The 19,363-nt window shown below is 36.5% G+C and overlaps 2 protein-coding genes across 2 annotated transcripts; both read right to left on the bottom strand.

Moving 5' to 3' along the window:
* Positions 1–10,756: 10,756 nt before the first annotated feature.
* LOC145223814 (universal stress protein YxiE-like) lies at positions 10,757–14,420 on the bottom strand. The gene is made up of 4 exons (XM_080090202.1): positions 14,265–14,420; positions 13,365–13,454; positions 12,569–12,678; positions 10,757–11,260 (listed from the first exon to the last, which is right to left on the bottom strand). The coding sequence occupies exons 1-4, from the start codon at positions 14,317–14,319 to the stop codon at positions 11,060–11,062; spliced, it is 456 nt and encodes a 151-aa protein (XP_079946328.1). The 5' UTR covers positions 14,320–14,420; the 3' UTR covers positions 10,757–11,059.
* A 1,856-nt stretch (positions 14,421–16,276) lies between these two features.
* Positions 16,277–18,115, bottom strand: LOC145225448 (uncharacterized). Its single transcript, XM_080092156.1, has 2 exons — positions 17,908–18,115; positions 16,277–16,602 (listed from the first exon to the last, which is right to left on the bottom strand). The coding sequence occupies exons 1-2, from the start codon at positions 18,047–18,049 to the stop codon at positions 16,409–16,411; spliced, it is 336 nt and encodes a 111-aa protein (XP_079948282.1). The 5' UTR covers positions 18,050–18,115; the 3' UTR covers positions 16,277–16,408.
* Positions 18,116–19,363: the final 1,248 nt, after the last annotated feature.

Here is a 19,363-nt window from a genome sequence, read left to right as displayed (position 1 = left end):
CAGTCGCACTGACCGTACCACCAGCCACCACCCCCCTACTGGTACAATTGGCCCCTCTGTTAGGTAAAAACATTGACATGGTTACAAATCAGTAAGTTTATTAGAAGGTGACGAGAGTGTATGTTCCTCTCAAAAATATAGCGGGGAGCAAAACTTAGATACTAGAAAAGTGTGACGATCAAAGGTACTGTCACAGATCCGGAAGACAACCCTTAAAAGGCCATCGTGACACCGATACCCCAACTGCCAATGTAAATTTAATGAGGATAACTTTTCATCAATAAGTGGTCGGTTTACTTCTAGACATGTTAATGAATTTGGAACGGTAGCATAACGAAAAAACGCGTTCTCTAAATAGCCTACAAGTAATAAGGATTTAAAAGATTAGGTAACTAAATTATGACTACCACCGTGTGATGCTGATCACGGAAAATGTTTGAATTGAAAATCATTTTATGTACTTTTGATCCAAATCGGTCAGGTTATTTAACACAAACGTCTTACTCACAACCTTAATTTTACGACAGAAAGGCTCTTATAGGGGCCTCGCACTTAGTGATCACCGGTGACTAAAGAGTGCCAAAGAAGCACGATGCTTTATTGCAGAATCAACCGGAAAAAGCCTACTTGAAACATAAAAGTCTCCGCTAAAAATTTGTCTCTCTATTGTCGATATGGCGCCTCCCTTGCATTAAAACTTTAAACATGCTTACTTTGCCAAAATATTCATCTGAACTGAATTACAACATCAGGTTGCAGCAATCAAACAAGGCTTGAAACTCACCCGATATCGTTGTCTTTGTCGTAAGTGCTAAATTTCATTCCGTTGTGACGTCCATTCGGATCTAAAACAACCATGTTTGTATAAAACATCGCATCGGGAGCAGTGGATGACGTCACATATCCCGATATGTTCAAACGCGAATTGTCGGTCTCCGGACCAATCCGAAAATTGCTGCAAAAATAGCACTACTGCTTAATGTGTGTTGCAACACGTTCATACAGACCGGAAAACCCAAAACTTAACACACCACAGTCAGGAAAATCTCCTAAGCATATCTCTATGCGACAATGTATAGGCTAAAATTATAGCCTGCTGTGGCTTTGTAAGCTCCTGTCGTAGTTTCCAATTTTCCTTTTCTATGCCCTGTCGCATACAGAAGTGCTTCGGAGCAATAGTGGGATTCATTTTTTTTGTCAGTCGGTTCTATCACAAAAGTCATATTGTTTAGCCGGTTCTGTTACAAAAAAGTCCATTGACAGTAACCAATAATGCTAACTGGTTCGCTGATCTCATAAAATTTAGTGAGACAATACTATAGAACCGGCGCGAACCTGCTAAATCCGACCACTGTTCTGGAGCCTAGCTGCCGTTCCTGCGTTCCTGGCGCAGTTGGGATTGCACCAGCCTATCACAAGTGTTATTCAAAGGGGAATTATCTTATCGTCACAGTAAATTAAATCAAATACAAACAGACCCTCAAATATGGAAGAACTCAGACCCTGCAAACTGTTGTTCGCGTTGTTCCTGTTGCTGTTGTTGTTGTGCGTGTCGCGAGTCTTTCAAATAACCTACCGAGCAAAAATTCATTGGACGTAGATCCAAATGCCTGTTTGCACTCTGTCCATGTTTTCTGAAAATGTTCTTGCCCTGTGGCACATCGCTGTATTACCTGAATCGAAACAAAATTACCGAAGTAAGATTAACAGACGTGATCATTCAAATTTAGACTCACCAGCCCACCTTAGACACACAAAAACGATTTTCCTCCGAAATTATAAGTCCCACTGTAATTTATATTCCAGCATTTAAATTCTTGAAGGAAGAATATCAAATAAGCAAACACCTTTTCCAGCTTTTTTTGTGACGTCAAATTTTGGCAACAAAACAATAAATTGGGCAAGGTAAAAAAATTAAAGGTGTTTAGCTGTAACAAATTGAGCAATACTAAGCAGAAGAATTTTTTTCACCAATGCCTAAGTTTAGTTATGATGTACCGAATACAAACCCCCAAGCTCCATCACACTACAAGATTGCAATGAAGCCATTTTCTACAACGAATACACTATAAAGGAATTGGAATCACAATAAATGTTTTTTGTGTATACTGTCTACTGGCACTGTGTATATTTTGTAATCATTTCTGACAGATAGCCTGTAATATGCTGCACATTTCAAACTGAAACAACTTTCAGGTTGTTTTTTATCTTGTTAATGCACCATCTGTGATAATAGGCCCACCAATAATGGTAATGCATCTGACAATAAATCCAGGATATCAGTATGAACTTGGCTAGTGCATTTGTGATTGTTGCCTTTATTCCTGTTTTGCAAGAAAGGATCTAAGTGTTGGTAAAAACTGTTGTGTAGGTGTGTTTTTGCAGAAAATTGCTTATTAAATGAAAATAAAAACAATTGCTCATGATCCAGACTAAAATAGTACATATATAGGCATCTTATTTGGGCAGTTATACTTGGGCACCCTAAACCTTTCGGTCCAGTTTTGCACTGTAAAAAACACTGGGAGCCGCAAAACCGATTTAAATTTTAAATAAAATGCCACTTTAAAATCTCTATTTTGTCACACGGAATCCGAAAGCTAATTTGTTATTACATATTAGGCACATTGGTAAACCTGTTTCGTCAGCAGTGAAAGCTATTGAATCTCCCCATGTAGCAATAAATGTTTCGTTTTCTTCACACGCTGTATTTTATTTTTTTGTTTAAAATTGTTACAAAACTGTTATCGAACAACATTGTTTCCCATGCACACACACTGCAATTTAAAACAAACTGTAGCCCAGATTGTGCGTTAAGCTGCACGATGGCAGTTAGCCTCGTTCAGACTTCACGATTCTTGGCATAGAAGCGGTTGTACCTAACTACTAGAAGCGGGCACAGTAAGGTACAGTTGCGCAACATTTTTATTTCTGACTTTTGCGACCGGCATAATTGTCACAGAATTCAAAATCAATTGTTGTAAACATTTGGTAGTTTCAGGTTTCATAAACTCAGCCGCATCGGAGGGATCAAAAAGTCGCTCCGGAGCCGCGGGTTGGCGACCCCTAGCTATAGGCTAATTGTACAATGTGAAACTTTGCTGTACTTTAGTCTCATATAATTAACAAAAACACAACAGTGCTGGAAAAATCCGTTTATTGCGTTGAAGTAGGTTCTGCAACATGAATCCATTCAGTCTGTGGTTGCCTTTCCGTTACTTGCATGGGATTTGAACATTTAATTCGCAGTATTGCATAGATCTGTAATATACAAACAGAATACAAGCATGTTTTGCTCAAGTTTACAATCGAGTTTTTTTTTAATTTTTAAAGAAATTTTACAGTTTGGCCCAAAATTGCTTTAGCTTGTTTAAGTTTTTAAAGAATATTCTCTGTAGTTTTATCACGAATATTTAAATCTAAAAAAAAATAACTACCAAATAAGGACTTTTGTAATATAATAATAATACAAAAGCGTTTGTAACTGAACAAAGCACTAAATCAGCAATGTACTTCTATCTTAGTAAAGTTTTGCAAATGACTGTTTAATTGATAAAAGTAACAAATGGACCGCTTACTTGCTGTGCAGTGTTGTATTCGCGTATTTGCGTGACCAGCACCACAGCAACGCACAATTCTCGGATGTTCTAGAAACATTTAGATTAAAGCCATCCTGGTAAAAATAATATGTAAGCTGTTGATGTTGCTGCCAGGCATAACATATTAGGCATTACGCGCAATCAGTGTTATTATCCCTGATGAAGGCGACCTGCATATAGGAATAAAAATACATTTGCCAGACGAGCTCTATAAATCTGGTGGTAAAATAATGTTGCACATCTTTAAGCGCCACGCGCCAACACTAGCGTAGTTCTGTTGAATGCGCAATACAACCGAATTTGGTGTCTCGCAATGAACGGAGATAAAACAAGGTGTGTCCACAAATACTGGAGCGTGTTGTTTAGAGATACCCTACAATAAATTGATGTTAAAATTTTGTCACCACTTTTTGCCTTAGTTTTTGCTCGTGGTACTCTTATGAGGCAAGTTTGGGAATGCTCTAATTTTCTGCTTAAGAAAACGTTTGGATTAGAGTTCGGGTGAACAAAATATACGAATTTTAAAAAAACTAGTATTAGATAAACAGACTTATGCTTTGCACTGGTATATATTATTGATGATGACATAAGCATTTGCCGAAACGTCTGAACAGTAAAGTATGTTGCTTTTTACATACATTTGGACCATTCTATTTCTTATAAATTTTATGATCAATTCTGTGCACTTTATTTCAAACGTATATCGTAGTTACCGAGGAAAGTGTTTTCATGGACGCTGCATGACGCAACATCTGCTGAACAGGTTTGTCGGTGGATGTCGCTCACGTTCGGGCCTCTGCAAGTCGACTGTGGTTGTAGAGCCGGAGTGTACTCACAAACGTAACAATCTATAGCAAATCCTGCAACAATACAACTGCATAACTTACCTAATTGTTTTATAAGCTCCCGGGTCAAGAAAAGTACAACAATATTACAACAGTATATCTAACACAACAGAAGTATAGTTGTATGTTGGGCCGATATTTTGGGTTCCGCATCGAGCTTGAGTTTGAAAAAAAACGACTTGATGTCGAGTCGAAATTACTTTAAAATTTCAAGCCATTAAGGGCTTAACTATGACAAACAATGAGCACCGGGAGAGTTGTTGACTCGCACTTTTGATTCTAGCCATGCAGGTTCGGCCCAATTTAAAGCCCAATCACAACTGAGAATTGGTATTACAACAATACAGTGGAAAAAATACAAATAACTCAGTTTATACATACGTTTGTAGCCTACACCTTAAAGCTTTAAACCATTTTCACAAATCGTTTAAAAGTCAGATTTACCTTTTCCAAAAAGAGCAGCTACAACCATTGTAACTAGGAGGAAATTCATGGTTTGGCTATTTGTAAAGTTTGTTACAAATATCTTCTGCTATGAAAGGGAATATATGTAGATTTGATACGCTAAAACGTTTTTATTGAACATCTTTATCTATAAGTACAGTTTTTGCTGAAACCCTAAATCATCAAAAACTAATTAATAAAATCAAGTCAGACACAGCACTATTAACGAACGTGGCTTTTCCACGCCTATACCTATCTCGAATGGTTCTGCTGTTGTGCATATGGTCTTATTTGTTGCCGGCCATATAACTATGCAACAAAGGTTTAACCCGGACTGCTGTGGCGAAAAAATGCCCAGAAATTATAAAGAATTGTTTTTGTTTTGAATTCCTATCTATTGTTATGTTGGATTGTTGTGATAAAGAAAACTGCTACAGATTCCGACAATTTATCTAGGACTAGGTTTTCAAAATAAAACTCGGACAGTGGATGTTTATGTTTTCATATTGTGCTATAAGAGTGGGATTCGGTTGAGCTAAGCACATAAATATTAACGACACAGAACACTATGAACGTTGATACTTAAATACAGTTGTTCCATAGAAACACTTCAAATTGGTGAAAAAACTGGAACAAGTTTTAGAAACAATGTGAAAATCCTCACCTTCTTTTTAGAACAGTTTTTGTGTTGTACAATTTCGTGCTTTTTTCTAAACGCTTTTATTGTATTGTGGTCAAACACATTTCAAAACGATATATACCCTGGCTTTCTAGCTAACTTTTTGTTACCCAAATTTTCTCATCCCAAAAGGTGGAAGTTTGTTTGTTATATATTTATCCTCGTTGGCGGGCAACGCCTAAATGCGTTATGCATCGTGCTAACTTGCATTGAACGTACTCCAAGGTGGTATGTGTTACCTACTTCACTTGGCATAGACAAGATGTCCTTCGCAAAAAATGACGTTGTTGCCATTTGCATCCCAAACCGTAATTTCGTAATTAAAAATCTCAAGTACATTTAATATCTTTATTGTTTTTAATTGTTGTAAGTAAGCTGCTTTCAAAGTCTAAACAATGAGCAAAACACATGAGCTTTGGAAAGTCTGTTTATTGTATTTAAGAATCAATTATTCAGCCCTACTCCATAGAATATCTTGATGATGTTTTGAATATTCTGTCCCTTGCTTGCCGATATCGCACAGGCCTGCAATACAATAGGAAAATTAAGTTTCAAAATCAATAAAAACCAAATCAGGCAAAAAAAGGCTAGTCATATTCACCTAAACGGCTTGTCAAAATTACCCTTTGTACCAAATTAAAACCTCATCTATTATCCATTTTATCTTGTTATTGTAATGTATCAATTTGTATAAACTGTATATCGCAACGTATAGAATCAATCAATAATTAAGATCTTCTAAATTTCGTAAAGTTTCTGTAGTGGTTAAAGAGTTGCTCAGTAATTGAAAGTTAGTTGTAGAAACCAACGGCTCACCTTATATGCATTGGATTATAGGCGCCACAGACGCTTCTGGTTTACGCACAACCACACCTACAACACAGCAATCTGCAACAACAATTAAATTTGTGTAATTTTGTAAAGTGAATAAGTATAAATTTATCAGGTGAGGTGCACAAAAGACTTTATTGCAATACATGTTTGTAAACGGGCCTAAAACTGGAGTCCAAAAGTATAAGCTCGAAACCCGGCCCGAACCCAAATCGTTTTTGGGAAGCACGTTTGGGCCCGAGAGTTTGATTGATTTATAAGCGTATTTATTATATAGCCTCAGAAATAACCAAGACAACCGACACAATATACCTTTGGTTGGCATTAGATCAGGTCCAGCAACTAGCTACCAAGCTAGTCAAATGTATTTAAATAAATACTAACACAGAGTGTAAAGTCAGGCCCGAATCAAACCCGTTTTTTTAAGAAACCCAATCCCGAAAAGCCCGGTCCAGCTTACAACTCTGTTGCAGTATACTACAGAGGAAAGTTATTTATACAGTACACAACAATATTTACAATAAAATAAAGAATTTTTTAATGAATCTGGCGATTTTAATTTTCTTTATTATACTGTTTTAATGCGCCTTATCCAGCTGAAATGCACATTAGTGTTATGTATTGGCCTGCTTTAATACCCCCATTTTTCTATTGCTATGTCATAGTAGGCTAAAGCAATTGTTTACTTCACAATGTGATCACAAAGAATTCTTTTTAATTCAATTACATGTCTGGAAGCCTGCCTAATTCTGTTTCGCATTTCAAATAATTTTGTCGCCTAATTGTCCTGAATTCTGTCTTTTTTGTGGAAATTGGTTGTTTCGTTTTATTGTTCTGATGTCTTCAAACTGTTTACGCAAACACATTTTTGGCTAGTGTTTCATTGAATTTGAATTTTGTCGATCAATTGTTAAGTTGACTCTGTCGCATTTTACTGATTGGTTGAAACTCTGAGTGATTGTGTCCTTAAATTGTTTTGCTAAACATTTATGGATATCGTTCTTCTGTTTCGAATTATGGATTGTTCTGTTTAATTGTTCTATTAAGTTGAGCTACTGGCGTTTTGACAACTCTTTAAGTGCTGGGTTTAAGCGCATTTAAACCAAGGCGGTACTAGGCTAATCTTTTTGATAGACCTGAAATAAAAGTGGGGTGCTGGGACTAATGAGCACTTTTTCAGAACTTTAACTGTCGATAATTGACAAATTAGATGATTAGTGCTTCAAAGACACAATTTTGGTTACAGTTTAACAATATTTAATTTTCCCTGAAAGTGAAATTTTCCCTGAAAATTTTCCCATCTTGTCTTAGAAAATTAGATGAAAGGAAATACGAAAAGTCATGCTCGTTTTTTAGTTGATCTCCTCCTGTATGAGTTACTTTTAGCTTGAAGCAGCGTGATATGTATCTACTTCCAAGTATGTATCTATCGGGGATTAGTTTTGTTAGAAGTACCTCGACTGGTTTAACCAACGTTTCGTCCTTCGTCGTGTTTACTTACTGTGCGCCAAACTGGGCCTTGGTCACATAACGCTGTGCAATAAGGTGTAGCTGCACCGCGTTTTGCCATGATCCATCAATTGTTTCCTTGACTGTTTCGCGCTTCGCAGCTATTTCCGCCTTGGTGATTGTTTTACTGCGATTGTGTCGCTATGTGTTCTTTTGCCAAGCGAAATAAACTCAACTCAACTCAACTCCACGTCGTATAAGATAATGAATATGACCGTAGCTTTTTGAGTTATGCTACTTGTACTAAGTTTATTGTCGGTGGTGCAATAACCTACAAGATTAGTTAGATATAACATGGGTCACTAAAAAAACGTTGTTTTTTTCCTGTTTTCACCGATTAAAATCAGTTTTTGTTAGTTTGTTTAAAAGTAATCTATCTTGGAGACTGTTAAATCAGCAATAATACAAAAGCACTGGGAAAAACAGTTTATTGTGGTGGACTCATTGTGCACAACGGTCCATATAATTTTCCTTTGTTGATTCCCATCTATTTGTTGTCAGTATTGCAGAGGTCTACAGTACAAAAATATACAACATCGTAAGTAAGGGTAGCAGTTTACATTCAAGCAAAATTTCCCTTTTACCCAACCACTCTGGACTTGTCCACTGACAATGTATTAAGTTGTGCTAACTATAAGACAATTAAGAGAGAAATACCAATGTTTAAAACAATGTTGAACAAAACTTGTCAGTTATTAAAAGTTGTTAACAAAACTAATGCTCACCTGTTGTGCAACTTTGTACCAAAACTCCAACGCCTTCAGAACTACAATTACGATGGTATCTCAGTTGTTCTAAAAGGTTAAAAGCATTTATTTTTCTACTGCTGTTGACGTGGTTTTTGTCATGTGAATATCTTTAAGGCGGTTACTGTTGCAGCTACTTGGTGTATAGATCTTTACTTAAATTTTTTATCGGCAAACTCCAGAAAAGCAAGAAAATACTTGATCTTTGAATGGTACTAGGTTTTACTTTGAGTTTTAACAAAAAAATACTAAGTAATTTTTCAAACGTAATCCTTTTTTTCCTGGCAATAAGTAAATAATTTATAGGCAGGCTGGCCTAGGCAACCTTAAACCCCACAGAACAAAAAGGTAATGAAACACAACTATCCTGGTGGGTATTACCACTGTTTACCTGATGTCACAATGACTCGGTTGATTCGACCGGAACCTAATTTAGCCGATTTGGAGCATTTTTAGGTACTATGCCTCAAAAACCATAAGATATATTCACCCATAAACCCTATTCTGTGGACACTGCAAGTCGTGTCGTCTGGACAGTCTTTTATATTATCATCTGTGATATTTGGTCCTTTACAGTCTGCAGTGTGTGCCACATTCGGAATATAATCGCAATAAAAACATTGGATTCCAAACCCTGCAACAACAATAAGATTGGTTTGCTCTGTCCAAGTAAGCACGAATACCATGTATATTTTAATCCCACACACATTCAGCCACAGAAAACTTATATTTTATAGTATTGCAGATTAATATTACAATGACTGAAGCAAGCCTCACCTTTGCCAACAAAAGAAGCCACAAAAATGGCAAGAAAAAAATAGTTCATCATTTGCTTAGTTATGGTTAGCTGTGATAAAAATATTTTTAATTGAACTTGCAAAATAGTTTTGTTCTTAAAGTTTTATTCAACGCAACTACCAGTTCACCAAAATAATTTTCCTACAAATACGTTCTTTTGGCATTGCTAATGATTCATCAATCTGCAATCTCCATATCTCAGATGCTCCCTACTGGTTTGTACAGGTCTGTTTAAATAACTGCATTTGTCAAATGCCATCAAATACATTCATAACATACAACAGGATTTTCTGACAACCTGTATGACTTGAATTTAATTAAGTGCCTCGAATTATTCTTAAAGTTTAGTTTATGTTTCGATTGATATTGTCATTAAATTGTTTTGGTAAAGTCAACTGCATAGAATTCCGCCATTTGTGTTGAAACGTTATTGGTTTGTGGTTATTCTGTATCAGTAAATTCAACTAATTGGAAATATATGTCTATTGTTTTGAATTTCTGAATAATTTTGGCATTTAATTGTTCTGGTATACTTACATGGAATTCCACCATCTGTTAAAGATTTTGATTGATTATGTCGTTGTTTTGTCAGCTGGCGTCAAAGGGACGGTATATTGTTTTGATGACGATTGTTTTTTCATTATTATTAAACTTTTGACGTTTCATTGTGACTTATGTTATGATTGCCGACTGGTGTCTTATTGTTGTGTTGATGTACTTCAATGCATTCCTGAATTTTGTGCTTGAATTGTTTTCATTAAAAAGATGTCAAAATTCTTTTATGTATGCCAATTACTTTACGTCAAACCAGTACAGTATACATAATACAAATTTGAAAAACTATCCACATTCCATAAAACAAATTATGCTACGTGCGTAAATCTTAAATTGAAAAAATTATATACTAATAATATGCACCATGGTACGGCAGGCCTAGTGAGATCAACCATGGAACGCCCTTGCATACCAGCGATCAAGGCACACTGCTATATAAATCATAGTAAACCTGACCTATTCAATGCAGTATACTAAATGAAACCAGCACCCCCCTTCTAACATTCCATAAGGCACGCACTAGGAATATCTGGCCTGAGACTGGCTGGATTCGGTATGACGCCTTTATAAGGCTTGGTGTACTTTTAGGGCCGGTCCTAGTAAGGAATGTATATTCTTCTTAGATGTTACTATGCGTATTTGCATGTCTGTCAGGGCCTACACACCTTAAACCACAGTAATTGTATCAGGTTTTGAGTGTTCACGTTGTTCGGAGAATCGGCCGTATTTGCTAAAAAACGAGAAAAATCATTTGCCAAACTCATGTTACATTTATTATGATGTATGAAAAACTGGAACAGGTTAAACACAAAACCAAAATGTAATGGGTGAGATAAATAAAATTGTGTTCCAAAATAGTGAACACTTTTTGCATTAAATTTTGTTGTTTTACCGAATTTTCGCAACTATAGTACACTAGTCGACATCAAAAAACATTAAATCCGACAAATACAAGATAAATTAATACCATGCGAAATTTTACGTTCATTTTCGGACAAATAACACGAGACAGTCGTTAACTGAAGTTACTCTAATTCGACACAGCCGTTTTTTTTATTTCTTTGGGCAAATCAAGACTGGCATTTTGGAGTGGTGCAATACGTAATCGCTGACAGATCCTAAGATGGTGCGCCGTATAGCTCCTAAACCACGTGATCCCATCACTATGGCGTCACACTTTTCTGCTTCAGCGGTTCGTATGATGCTCTCGCCTGGTTCCCCGTCGTACATCATAAACACCAGCTTGTATTTTAACTAAAATTCAAAACAACAAACGTAAATATATTACAACCAACCGAAAGCGTATTAGGTTAATCTTACAGTCTTTAACCTCATCTCATTCAGCTTAATGCGTTTTTCAGCGTTTTAGTGCTGGCAACGGGTTTCCTTTTTAAATTAATCATGTCGATTGATTTTAGTGAACTTTGCTGTGCAACATATTAGGTAAATATTAGGCTTTAAGTATTAGGGTAATCTTACAGTCTTTGCAAATAAAGCAAAACCGGCCATTTCGTTTTGCTAAAGCTGTTTTTCAGTTTTTTGTCGCTGCAGTTCCCCTTTTTGAATTTATTAATTCCCTTTACATTTACCACAGACGATTTTAGTTGTGCAAAAGTTTAATAAAATAGGCTTGGATAAGAAAGAAAAGGGGAAATACTTTGCAAGTGCAGTGTTTCTGAAAAAAATTCAAAGACCTGGAATGCTAAATTAATATCTAGCATGGGTGAAGCCCTGTAATAACCCCATGGACCCCGTTAAGGTCGACGAACCGCAGAACATAAACGATTATGTTACAAAAAGTGAAAAAAACATAGTTTCTAAATCTATATTTATCTATATCTATAATAAACTTTTTTGACCACTCCAATGTAACGTTGTACTTTTTCTTCTTAATATGCGCTGAAAAATCCATGATAAGATTGGCATACATTTGAAAAAGATATAAAGTTTGTTTTGGCCACCGAATAAAGCCGGCGCTCTTCGTCTCGTTTGAACTAAGCCCCGATACCTAATTAATATTCTGTGGGTTTCATCAGCGATTTTAGATGTTGTAGGCAATGAATTATTAAACGAACATACAATGCCAGACAACTGAAAGGTTCCAAAGCAACAACTCCCTTGGTGTGACGTAACAATGCCTGTGCTATGACGCGAGTAATAATTAGAGGCGACCGGCATTGATCCCGAATGACTGCCACGCTTGATTCAATACCAATTCCCTGTTCTCGTTTATATTAATGAGAATCGATTGAACGGATACAAAAAATTCATAATGCGGATATGTCTTTGACGTTTTTAAAAAAATGGTCTAGTGTGGTTGCACCCTTTTCTATCGGGTCAAAAACTGGCATTATACATGTATGTGTTGAATACATTGTATTAAAGACGTCTCAACATTGGCTTTTGTCAATTTTGGAGAATTTTAAAACCTCTCTGATAGTTTTGTTTTTTTATCAAGCTACTGTTTAGGTCCATGACAATTGTTTGTTAACCTTTTTGGGAAAAAAAAACTTTACTTGCTGGAGTACATAATCGTAAACTTTTTTTAGTGTAAGTGCTTGCCTTTTTTTGGTCGCACTTGAGTGCAAACTTATTCTTTACTTTGTCCATTTTCTTGTTTTGTTCCGCCATTATCTTGGTAATCTCATCACTTGGAAATGCTGCACCCTCAGCTGAGTGCAAATATTTTATCATGTTTAAGGTGCACCAAAGGTTGAATACTTATGTTTTGCTTTATAAATGGAAATCACCACGTAACCGTGCCTAAACGTAAATTTCTTGCAATTTGAAGTTAATAGTTTTGCTTAACTGTAGTTTAGAGCCCATAACACAGTTCAATGGAAAGTAATTGAAAAATTACATTAGGTTTGGGATTGTCCTTTTTTCAATAAAGCATAGTAACTTTACATCAGTAACAATTAAACTAATACCTATTTTCTGTTCAGAAAACAAAGTGTATATCTCACAATTCAACATATATCTTTAGTTCGTTTGTTATTAAAGCACGAACTATTGTAAAATATAACAAATGGTCAATTCTGGCAGATTTGTAAAGGTTAAGTTTCTTGACTCGAGAACTTACCTCAGCAGTAGCAAGGAAGGCAATTACGTTCGTTGCCAGACAATAACGTTAAAGGGCGTTGCATGGTAGAGCCCGTATACACGGGACAACCACTTCAAAGTGGAAATGCTAGGCACTGAAATATGAGGCAATTCGACTTCAACTAAATTTAATTCCCTTGCCGTTTGATACTTTAATTTGGTTTAATTCCTATTGGCTCATATTTGGTGCTAAACATTTGGAATTTATGCAACATTTAGGCACATAAACCTGCCAACAAAGTCTAATGTTACTTACCGAAGAGTTTAAAAGTCGGTATGGAAGGGGGTTCCCCTGCATGGGCAATGATCAGTTCGTTTTCGGGCTTGTGCAAGCATTCCAAGTACCCTGTGTGAAACAGTACGTGTATAATATGCTCAAAATCATTAGAGCACACAAGTATGGTATAATGGATACCAAATTGTATTACTTTTAAACATTAAAATCAACTCATTATTACCCTCGGCTAACTTTGGCAAGTTGCAGTTGGTCTGTTCTCGTTTTATATGTCTCATACAGCAGCTAAAGATATGATCTTCTATTTGGGTTGTATCACATTTGCTTGAAATTTGTTTTACACCATTAAAATGAGAAACCAATTCGCTTTTTTGTTTTAACTAGGTGGAATTAATGTGTTCAGATTTGAATTTTTTTTTAATTGAAACTACTTATCAGAGTAAATTTTGAACGCCCATTCATATAAAGCATGTTTGCTCATTTACTCATGCGAGACGCAGTGGTTTTTGCAATGTTTGCACAATGATCGCAAATCTTTCCACAGCTCACAACACCCAGAAACGCATTTGACTTGGTTTTCAGAAAAACCTATTATGAGACTTATGCACTCCTACAACACTTACTCCTTTATGTGGTGATCAGGCTTACTAAAGGCGTTAGCACAGCGTTCTCAGTAAATTGCTTATCAGGCCTTCACAGAAAATGCATTTTTTGTATCGGGCTTAGGCGATTAACTTGACGTTAACTGGAACTTAAGGAAAACTTGTAGCCAATATTTTTAACTAACACACTTTAACATAAACATTAAAACCGTGGTTTTATTTAGCTAATTGTAAAAAAGTCACCTTATGAAATTTATTTATTACACAACAGTTCGTACATTAACAAATAAGTTATATTAAAAAAACATTTAACACTTACAGTCCAGTGCTGTTTCTGCAGTATTACTTCCGTCGACTGCTACCAATGCACGCATTTTGAAGGTCAGAAAATATGATTAAAAACCGCAACTGCATGTAACACAACGACAGGCTGTTAAGTATCTGCTGTACAGCACTGACAAGCCACAAAGCTTTGCTCTCCTAACGATCCTTTTTCTCTACCGCTATCACCTCTAGGTTACTGATTAACTAGAGGACGAGTTAAGGAATCAATATGTTCCCCCCTTCCATACATAAATCCGCACTGTGCAATTATGCTTCGCGCTTCCTAATTGGGTCAACTTTTATGGACATGTTTTCTGTTCACCTGCCTTAAACCAGTGGTTCTTAACCATTTTTTTCCGTCGTAACTTTTAATCTGACCGAGATAAATCCTTGAAAGTACAAAACATGAAATTCTGAAGTAAAATTGACAACCTTTTATAAGCATTTTCAGATGTTTGATGTTTGATAAAAATGTACTAAATTGTAATGGAAGAACATTTGTTTTAACATCCTATATCGTATTGCCTGCTTTGGTGCTTAGTAATATAGAGGTACAGAGACACGTGTACTCAGGGTTAAGAGCCCTGCATTTACAATGTAAATTTTTTTAAATAATTTTACGACCATTTTCATAAACTTCTCTTGTAAAATACAAAAGCGTTGCTAAAAGACGTACAGCAGCAAAGTCTTTTGAAAGTCACTGTGTACAGGTTGCGTGTTATGGCAGGTCTGGTTTGGAAGTAGTGTAGCAGACAATTGGCGTCGTGTTGACTTTCGATTAAAGGTACGTTGTAAAAGCCTGCCGTTAGGCCGCTGTGGGTTTGCAAATATACGACTTGCCTCAGAGTTGCAAGCGGGCCCAAAATCTGAGCCCGAACCCGGCCCGAACCCGAAAGTATAAGCCCGAAGCCCGGCCCGAACCCGAAACGTTTTTGAGAAGCCCGTTTAGGCGAGAAATTTTGATTAACAGGCCTATCCATGAAAGCCTCGCAACAAAGGATGAGAAAGAAAAAAGAGAAAGACAACAAACACAATGAACAATAGTAGACAATGGCGTAAACAATATTTTTTAGAGTAGGGTGGGCATTAGGTCAAAGCCAGAGACTTGTTACTTAGCTGAGTGATTTTATTTAAAAAAATGGCGGACACGGAACGTAAAGTCAGGTCCGTTTTAAGCCCGTTTTCTCACAAATACCTAAGCCCGAACCCGGCCCGAACCCGGCCCGAACCCGAACCCGGCCCGAAAAGCCCGGCCCGACTTGCAACTCTGACTTGCCTGCTGGTGACTTTGCTCTACTGCTACTGTGGTGAAGTTACCCAATTTGCCCAAACGTTTTCAAAAGTTATATCTTTTAGCTTAATGTGTGATAACTGATAAATTTTAAGAAACATGACAATATTTATGATAATGTGCGTTTTTTGTTTTCCGACTTAAAAACATTACTTGAAAGCAAATATCATGCTTAGACACAAAGCAAATTAAAACGCTATATACAAACGTATCTCTTTTTGTAACTATTTTTTATAAATTGATAGATAAGGCACAAGCCGTTTATTTGTCAAGCATTGATACAGCCAGTACCATCATAAACAGCACAATAAGTCTTGCCACAGCAACAGATAAGTGCTTTGAAATATTCAGGTAATAAATGCGGCAAACGCATTAGGGAGTAATTGTCAAGTATTTTTCCAAAATCTACCCTTAAACTAAAATTTGTTTATCGCCGGGATGATCAAGTATTGAAATTTTATATTAGAACACAACACAGTCTATGCTAACACAAGCAGTGCTCGGGCTACATGGAACTTAACAGAACAGGCCGTACAAGATACAACATAAAAAGTGCCTTGAATAGATAACCAAAGTGCCAGAGTATGATCTGCTTAACAGTTACAAAATGTTATGTGTAATGCGATTATAGATTTACTGTCAATTATAAGAACTCTTCAAACAATAAAACTTAACACAAAGTCGTTTTCGAGGTAATTTATTTAACTCTACAACTATCTAATTTCATTTTACACACCCGATTTATTTTACACCTTAATAAATAAAATTTCGACACTATATAAGAAGTTTTATTCAATGTGCAAAAAAACTAGTTTGGCTACATGTTTTCCGGGTTTTTGTCAATGAAATTAGGGATATCCATCGTATTTAGGTTTCTCCTTGTAACTGTAGCCGGAGCCCTCCCCTCCACTTCCATAGTAATCTGGCTCTTTGGGAGAGTAGGGCTGTCCAGTTTTCCACAGGTAGAAAGCGTGCTGGTACTCATAGAACGACTCACGCCATTTTCCCATCAACTTTTTGTATTCTTGAGTGCAAGAGCAATCTGTAAAAGAAAGAAATTTGTTAAATTTACTGAAATGCCCAGTTAAACGGTCAACGGTGCAAGACAACGAACAGGCGAGAACCGGTAAACCAGCACCATTTGAAACGGCCAGAGTTTTTGACAACGTTAATTAGGCATAGACTAAGCCAGCGGTTCCCAAACTGGGGTCCGCGGTCCTTTAGGGGTCCGTGAGGCAATTTTGGGGGGACCGCGAAGCGGTTGAAGTCATTCTATAACCTTATTTGGCGTCAGTTTGTGCCACTAAATAAGTTTAAATCAAAGTAGACTTGAGAATCGACTGTCTCCATTGCTAAACGATGGCCTTTATTGAATGACAACTATCAAAAATGCAATTGTTCGCGCACAATCGTAATGTTTTTGTCCTGTTGTGATTTCGCATGCTGTCTTTGGATAATTGTTATGCGCAATTTTATACTATAACTAGCTAACTAGCTAAAATCCTGCAATCAACTTTCGTTTTTATGACATACACATTTAGGCTTAAGGACCGCGAGCCCTCGAAATAATGGCAAAGGGACCGTTTTGAAAAAAATATGAAAAAGTTTGGGAACCACTGGACTAAGCGAATATTGCTGTAGTGATAAATAACTTCGACTTGAAAATACAAGCCTATAGGCCATTTGTAAACCGTTCTGATTTAGTTCAAATCTGCTTCTATTAGTAAAACTAAATTTATTCTAAATCGATAGCCGTTTGTGCTTAAATTTAAAATAAGTTGAGTTGGTTGGCAAAGAAAACGAATAAACGCATCTATACTAAAAATATCAAACTATTAGGTTTGAGTGTTAAAGAATTAAGTGAGTTAAGTAAAGTTTATTTGCTTCGGTGTATAAAATCGTAGCATCAAAATTGAGGTAATTAAGGTCAGCAAGCCAGAAATGATTGCGCAACGTTGATACGTTATGAAGCGCAAAAAGTCGATGGCTCGATTGGTGGATAGATATTGAACGCGCTGCAACTACTTTGTTTCTATAAAGCAATACGTTGCAGGGACTTTTTTTTGGCTATGCTTAAGTCTGGTGCCGGTGGTAGTGCTGGTAGAGGTAGCGCTACTATACATCAGAACTTTCACCAGACACAGTTAAATACCGGTAGGTGACGCTAACGTTTAGGGTTATTTGGGCGGTGAGGTTTTTATGACAAAAATAAAATAACATGAATTCTAAAAAGTAGTTCCTTTTTGCAAATTTAGTTTATACCTCCTACGTGCTCATCTGCTACCATTTATATTACTGTACTCGGTATCGCTATTCAGTAACGTAACAAAAAAGACTCCGAACTCACCTTTTTCATCCGGTTCACCACCACCTGATCCTGAAAAGGAACCGGGTCCGAAACCAGGGAATGAAACTTTGACAGGCTTCGGCGCTTCTGCTTTCATTTCCCCGTTCACTTTATCACCCAATGTTGGGTCATACCCATTCATTACCTTGTCCAACAGCTTTTCGGGGGCCGCCTCTGAACCTGATAAAACACGTCAGCAATTATGATAAACAAGTTTACATAACTGGAAATAACCCCCCTAAGCTTACATGCAATACTGCGGTAACAAAACTTGGCAAAAAAATACGAAATTTGAACTATATTCTACACCAGGGGTGTCCAACACGTGGCACGCGTGCCAAAAGTGGCACGCAGAGCATTTAAAAATGGCACGCGAGCTTTTGCACATTCAGATAGTAAACATTTGTCACTCAATTAAATTTGTTTCTATTGATTCTTCTTGGTCTTTATTCTAACCTCTGTAAAGATTACCAGTGGTAAAGTTACACAACCCACTAATTAAATTGTTCGTTTTTGACAAAATTTAAAGCCTCCTTGCCATAAGCGTAGAGCTTCAAAAAATGCCAGGGGTGCGACTTTTGATCAATAACGCCGATACCTAAAAGCGGCTATAAACCCCTTGCATTGTTTAATGTTGGCCCATGAAATGTATTAACTAAAAAATTATAATTATTTTTATTTCAGAAAGTTATTGCGCCACATAATACTAAAACGTTAGTGAACGTGCCATGTTTATGTCGCAATAAAATGCCGGTTTATTTCGAAACAATTGTAATTGTTGCGTTTCAACCGATGTCTGTTCAATTAATTACGTAATTACAAACGCATTTGTGTTTAGTTGGAAAAACATTTTAAACCGACGTAACTTGAACAAAGATAAGTTTTTGACGCACACAAAGTACTCCAGTGCCCCATTTTTTTCTAACCGTTTAGTAGGGTTCTACATATTGGCCAAATATTCGGATTGTGCCCGTGCCGTTAAGACGTTTAAAACATGGTTTGGAAAAAGTACCAAAGGCTGGCACGCGAGTATATTTTGAAACCAAAATTGGCACGGCGGTGTGTTCGAGTTGGACACCTCTGTTCTACACAATTATTTATGTGATAAAGTGATAAAGGTTTAAATATATAAATAAATTCCAATAAGGTTTTGTGTTTATAAACCATTTTTATTTTTTTCGAGAATCGAATAAGTATGAGCCAAAGTGCATAATCGGTAAAAAAATAGGAAAATTTGGAAATTTAGAAACATGGTAGACAACAATTAAATACTAAACATTGAATAGGGAGTAAAAAAACAGTAAATAAAATACACATGTACTTACCCTTCACATCAAGTGACTGAAGTGTGACAAACAAGCAGACGAAAACAGAAAAGTGAATCAGCTTCATATTGTTGTGTTTGTTTTTCTAAAAGTCGCTTGGTGAAATAATTTTTCACTATAATTGTTCGATT

This window comes from Phallusia mammillata, chromosome 4 (genome assembly GCF_965637545.1).
Source record: "Phallusia mammillata chromosome 4, kaPhaMamm4.hap1.1, whole genome shotgun sequence".
NCBI classification, from domain to species: Eukaryota; Metazoa; Chordata; class Ascidiacea; order Phlebobranchia; family Ascidiidae; genus Phallusia; species Phallusia mammillata.
Note: the sequence above shows the minus strand (reverse complement) of the source record. Positions and strands in the feature narration are given on the sequence as shown.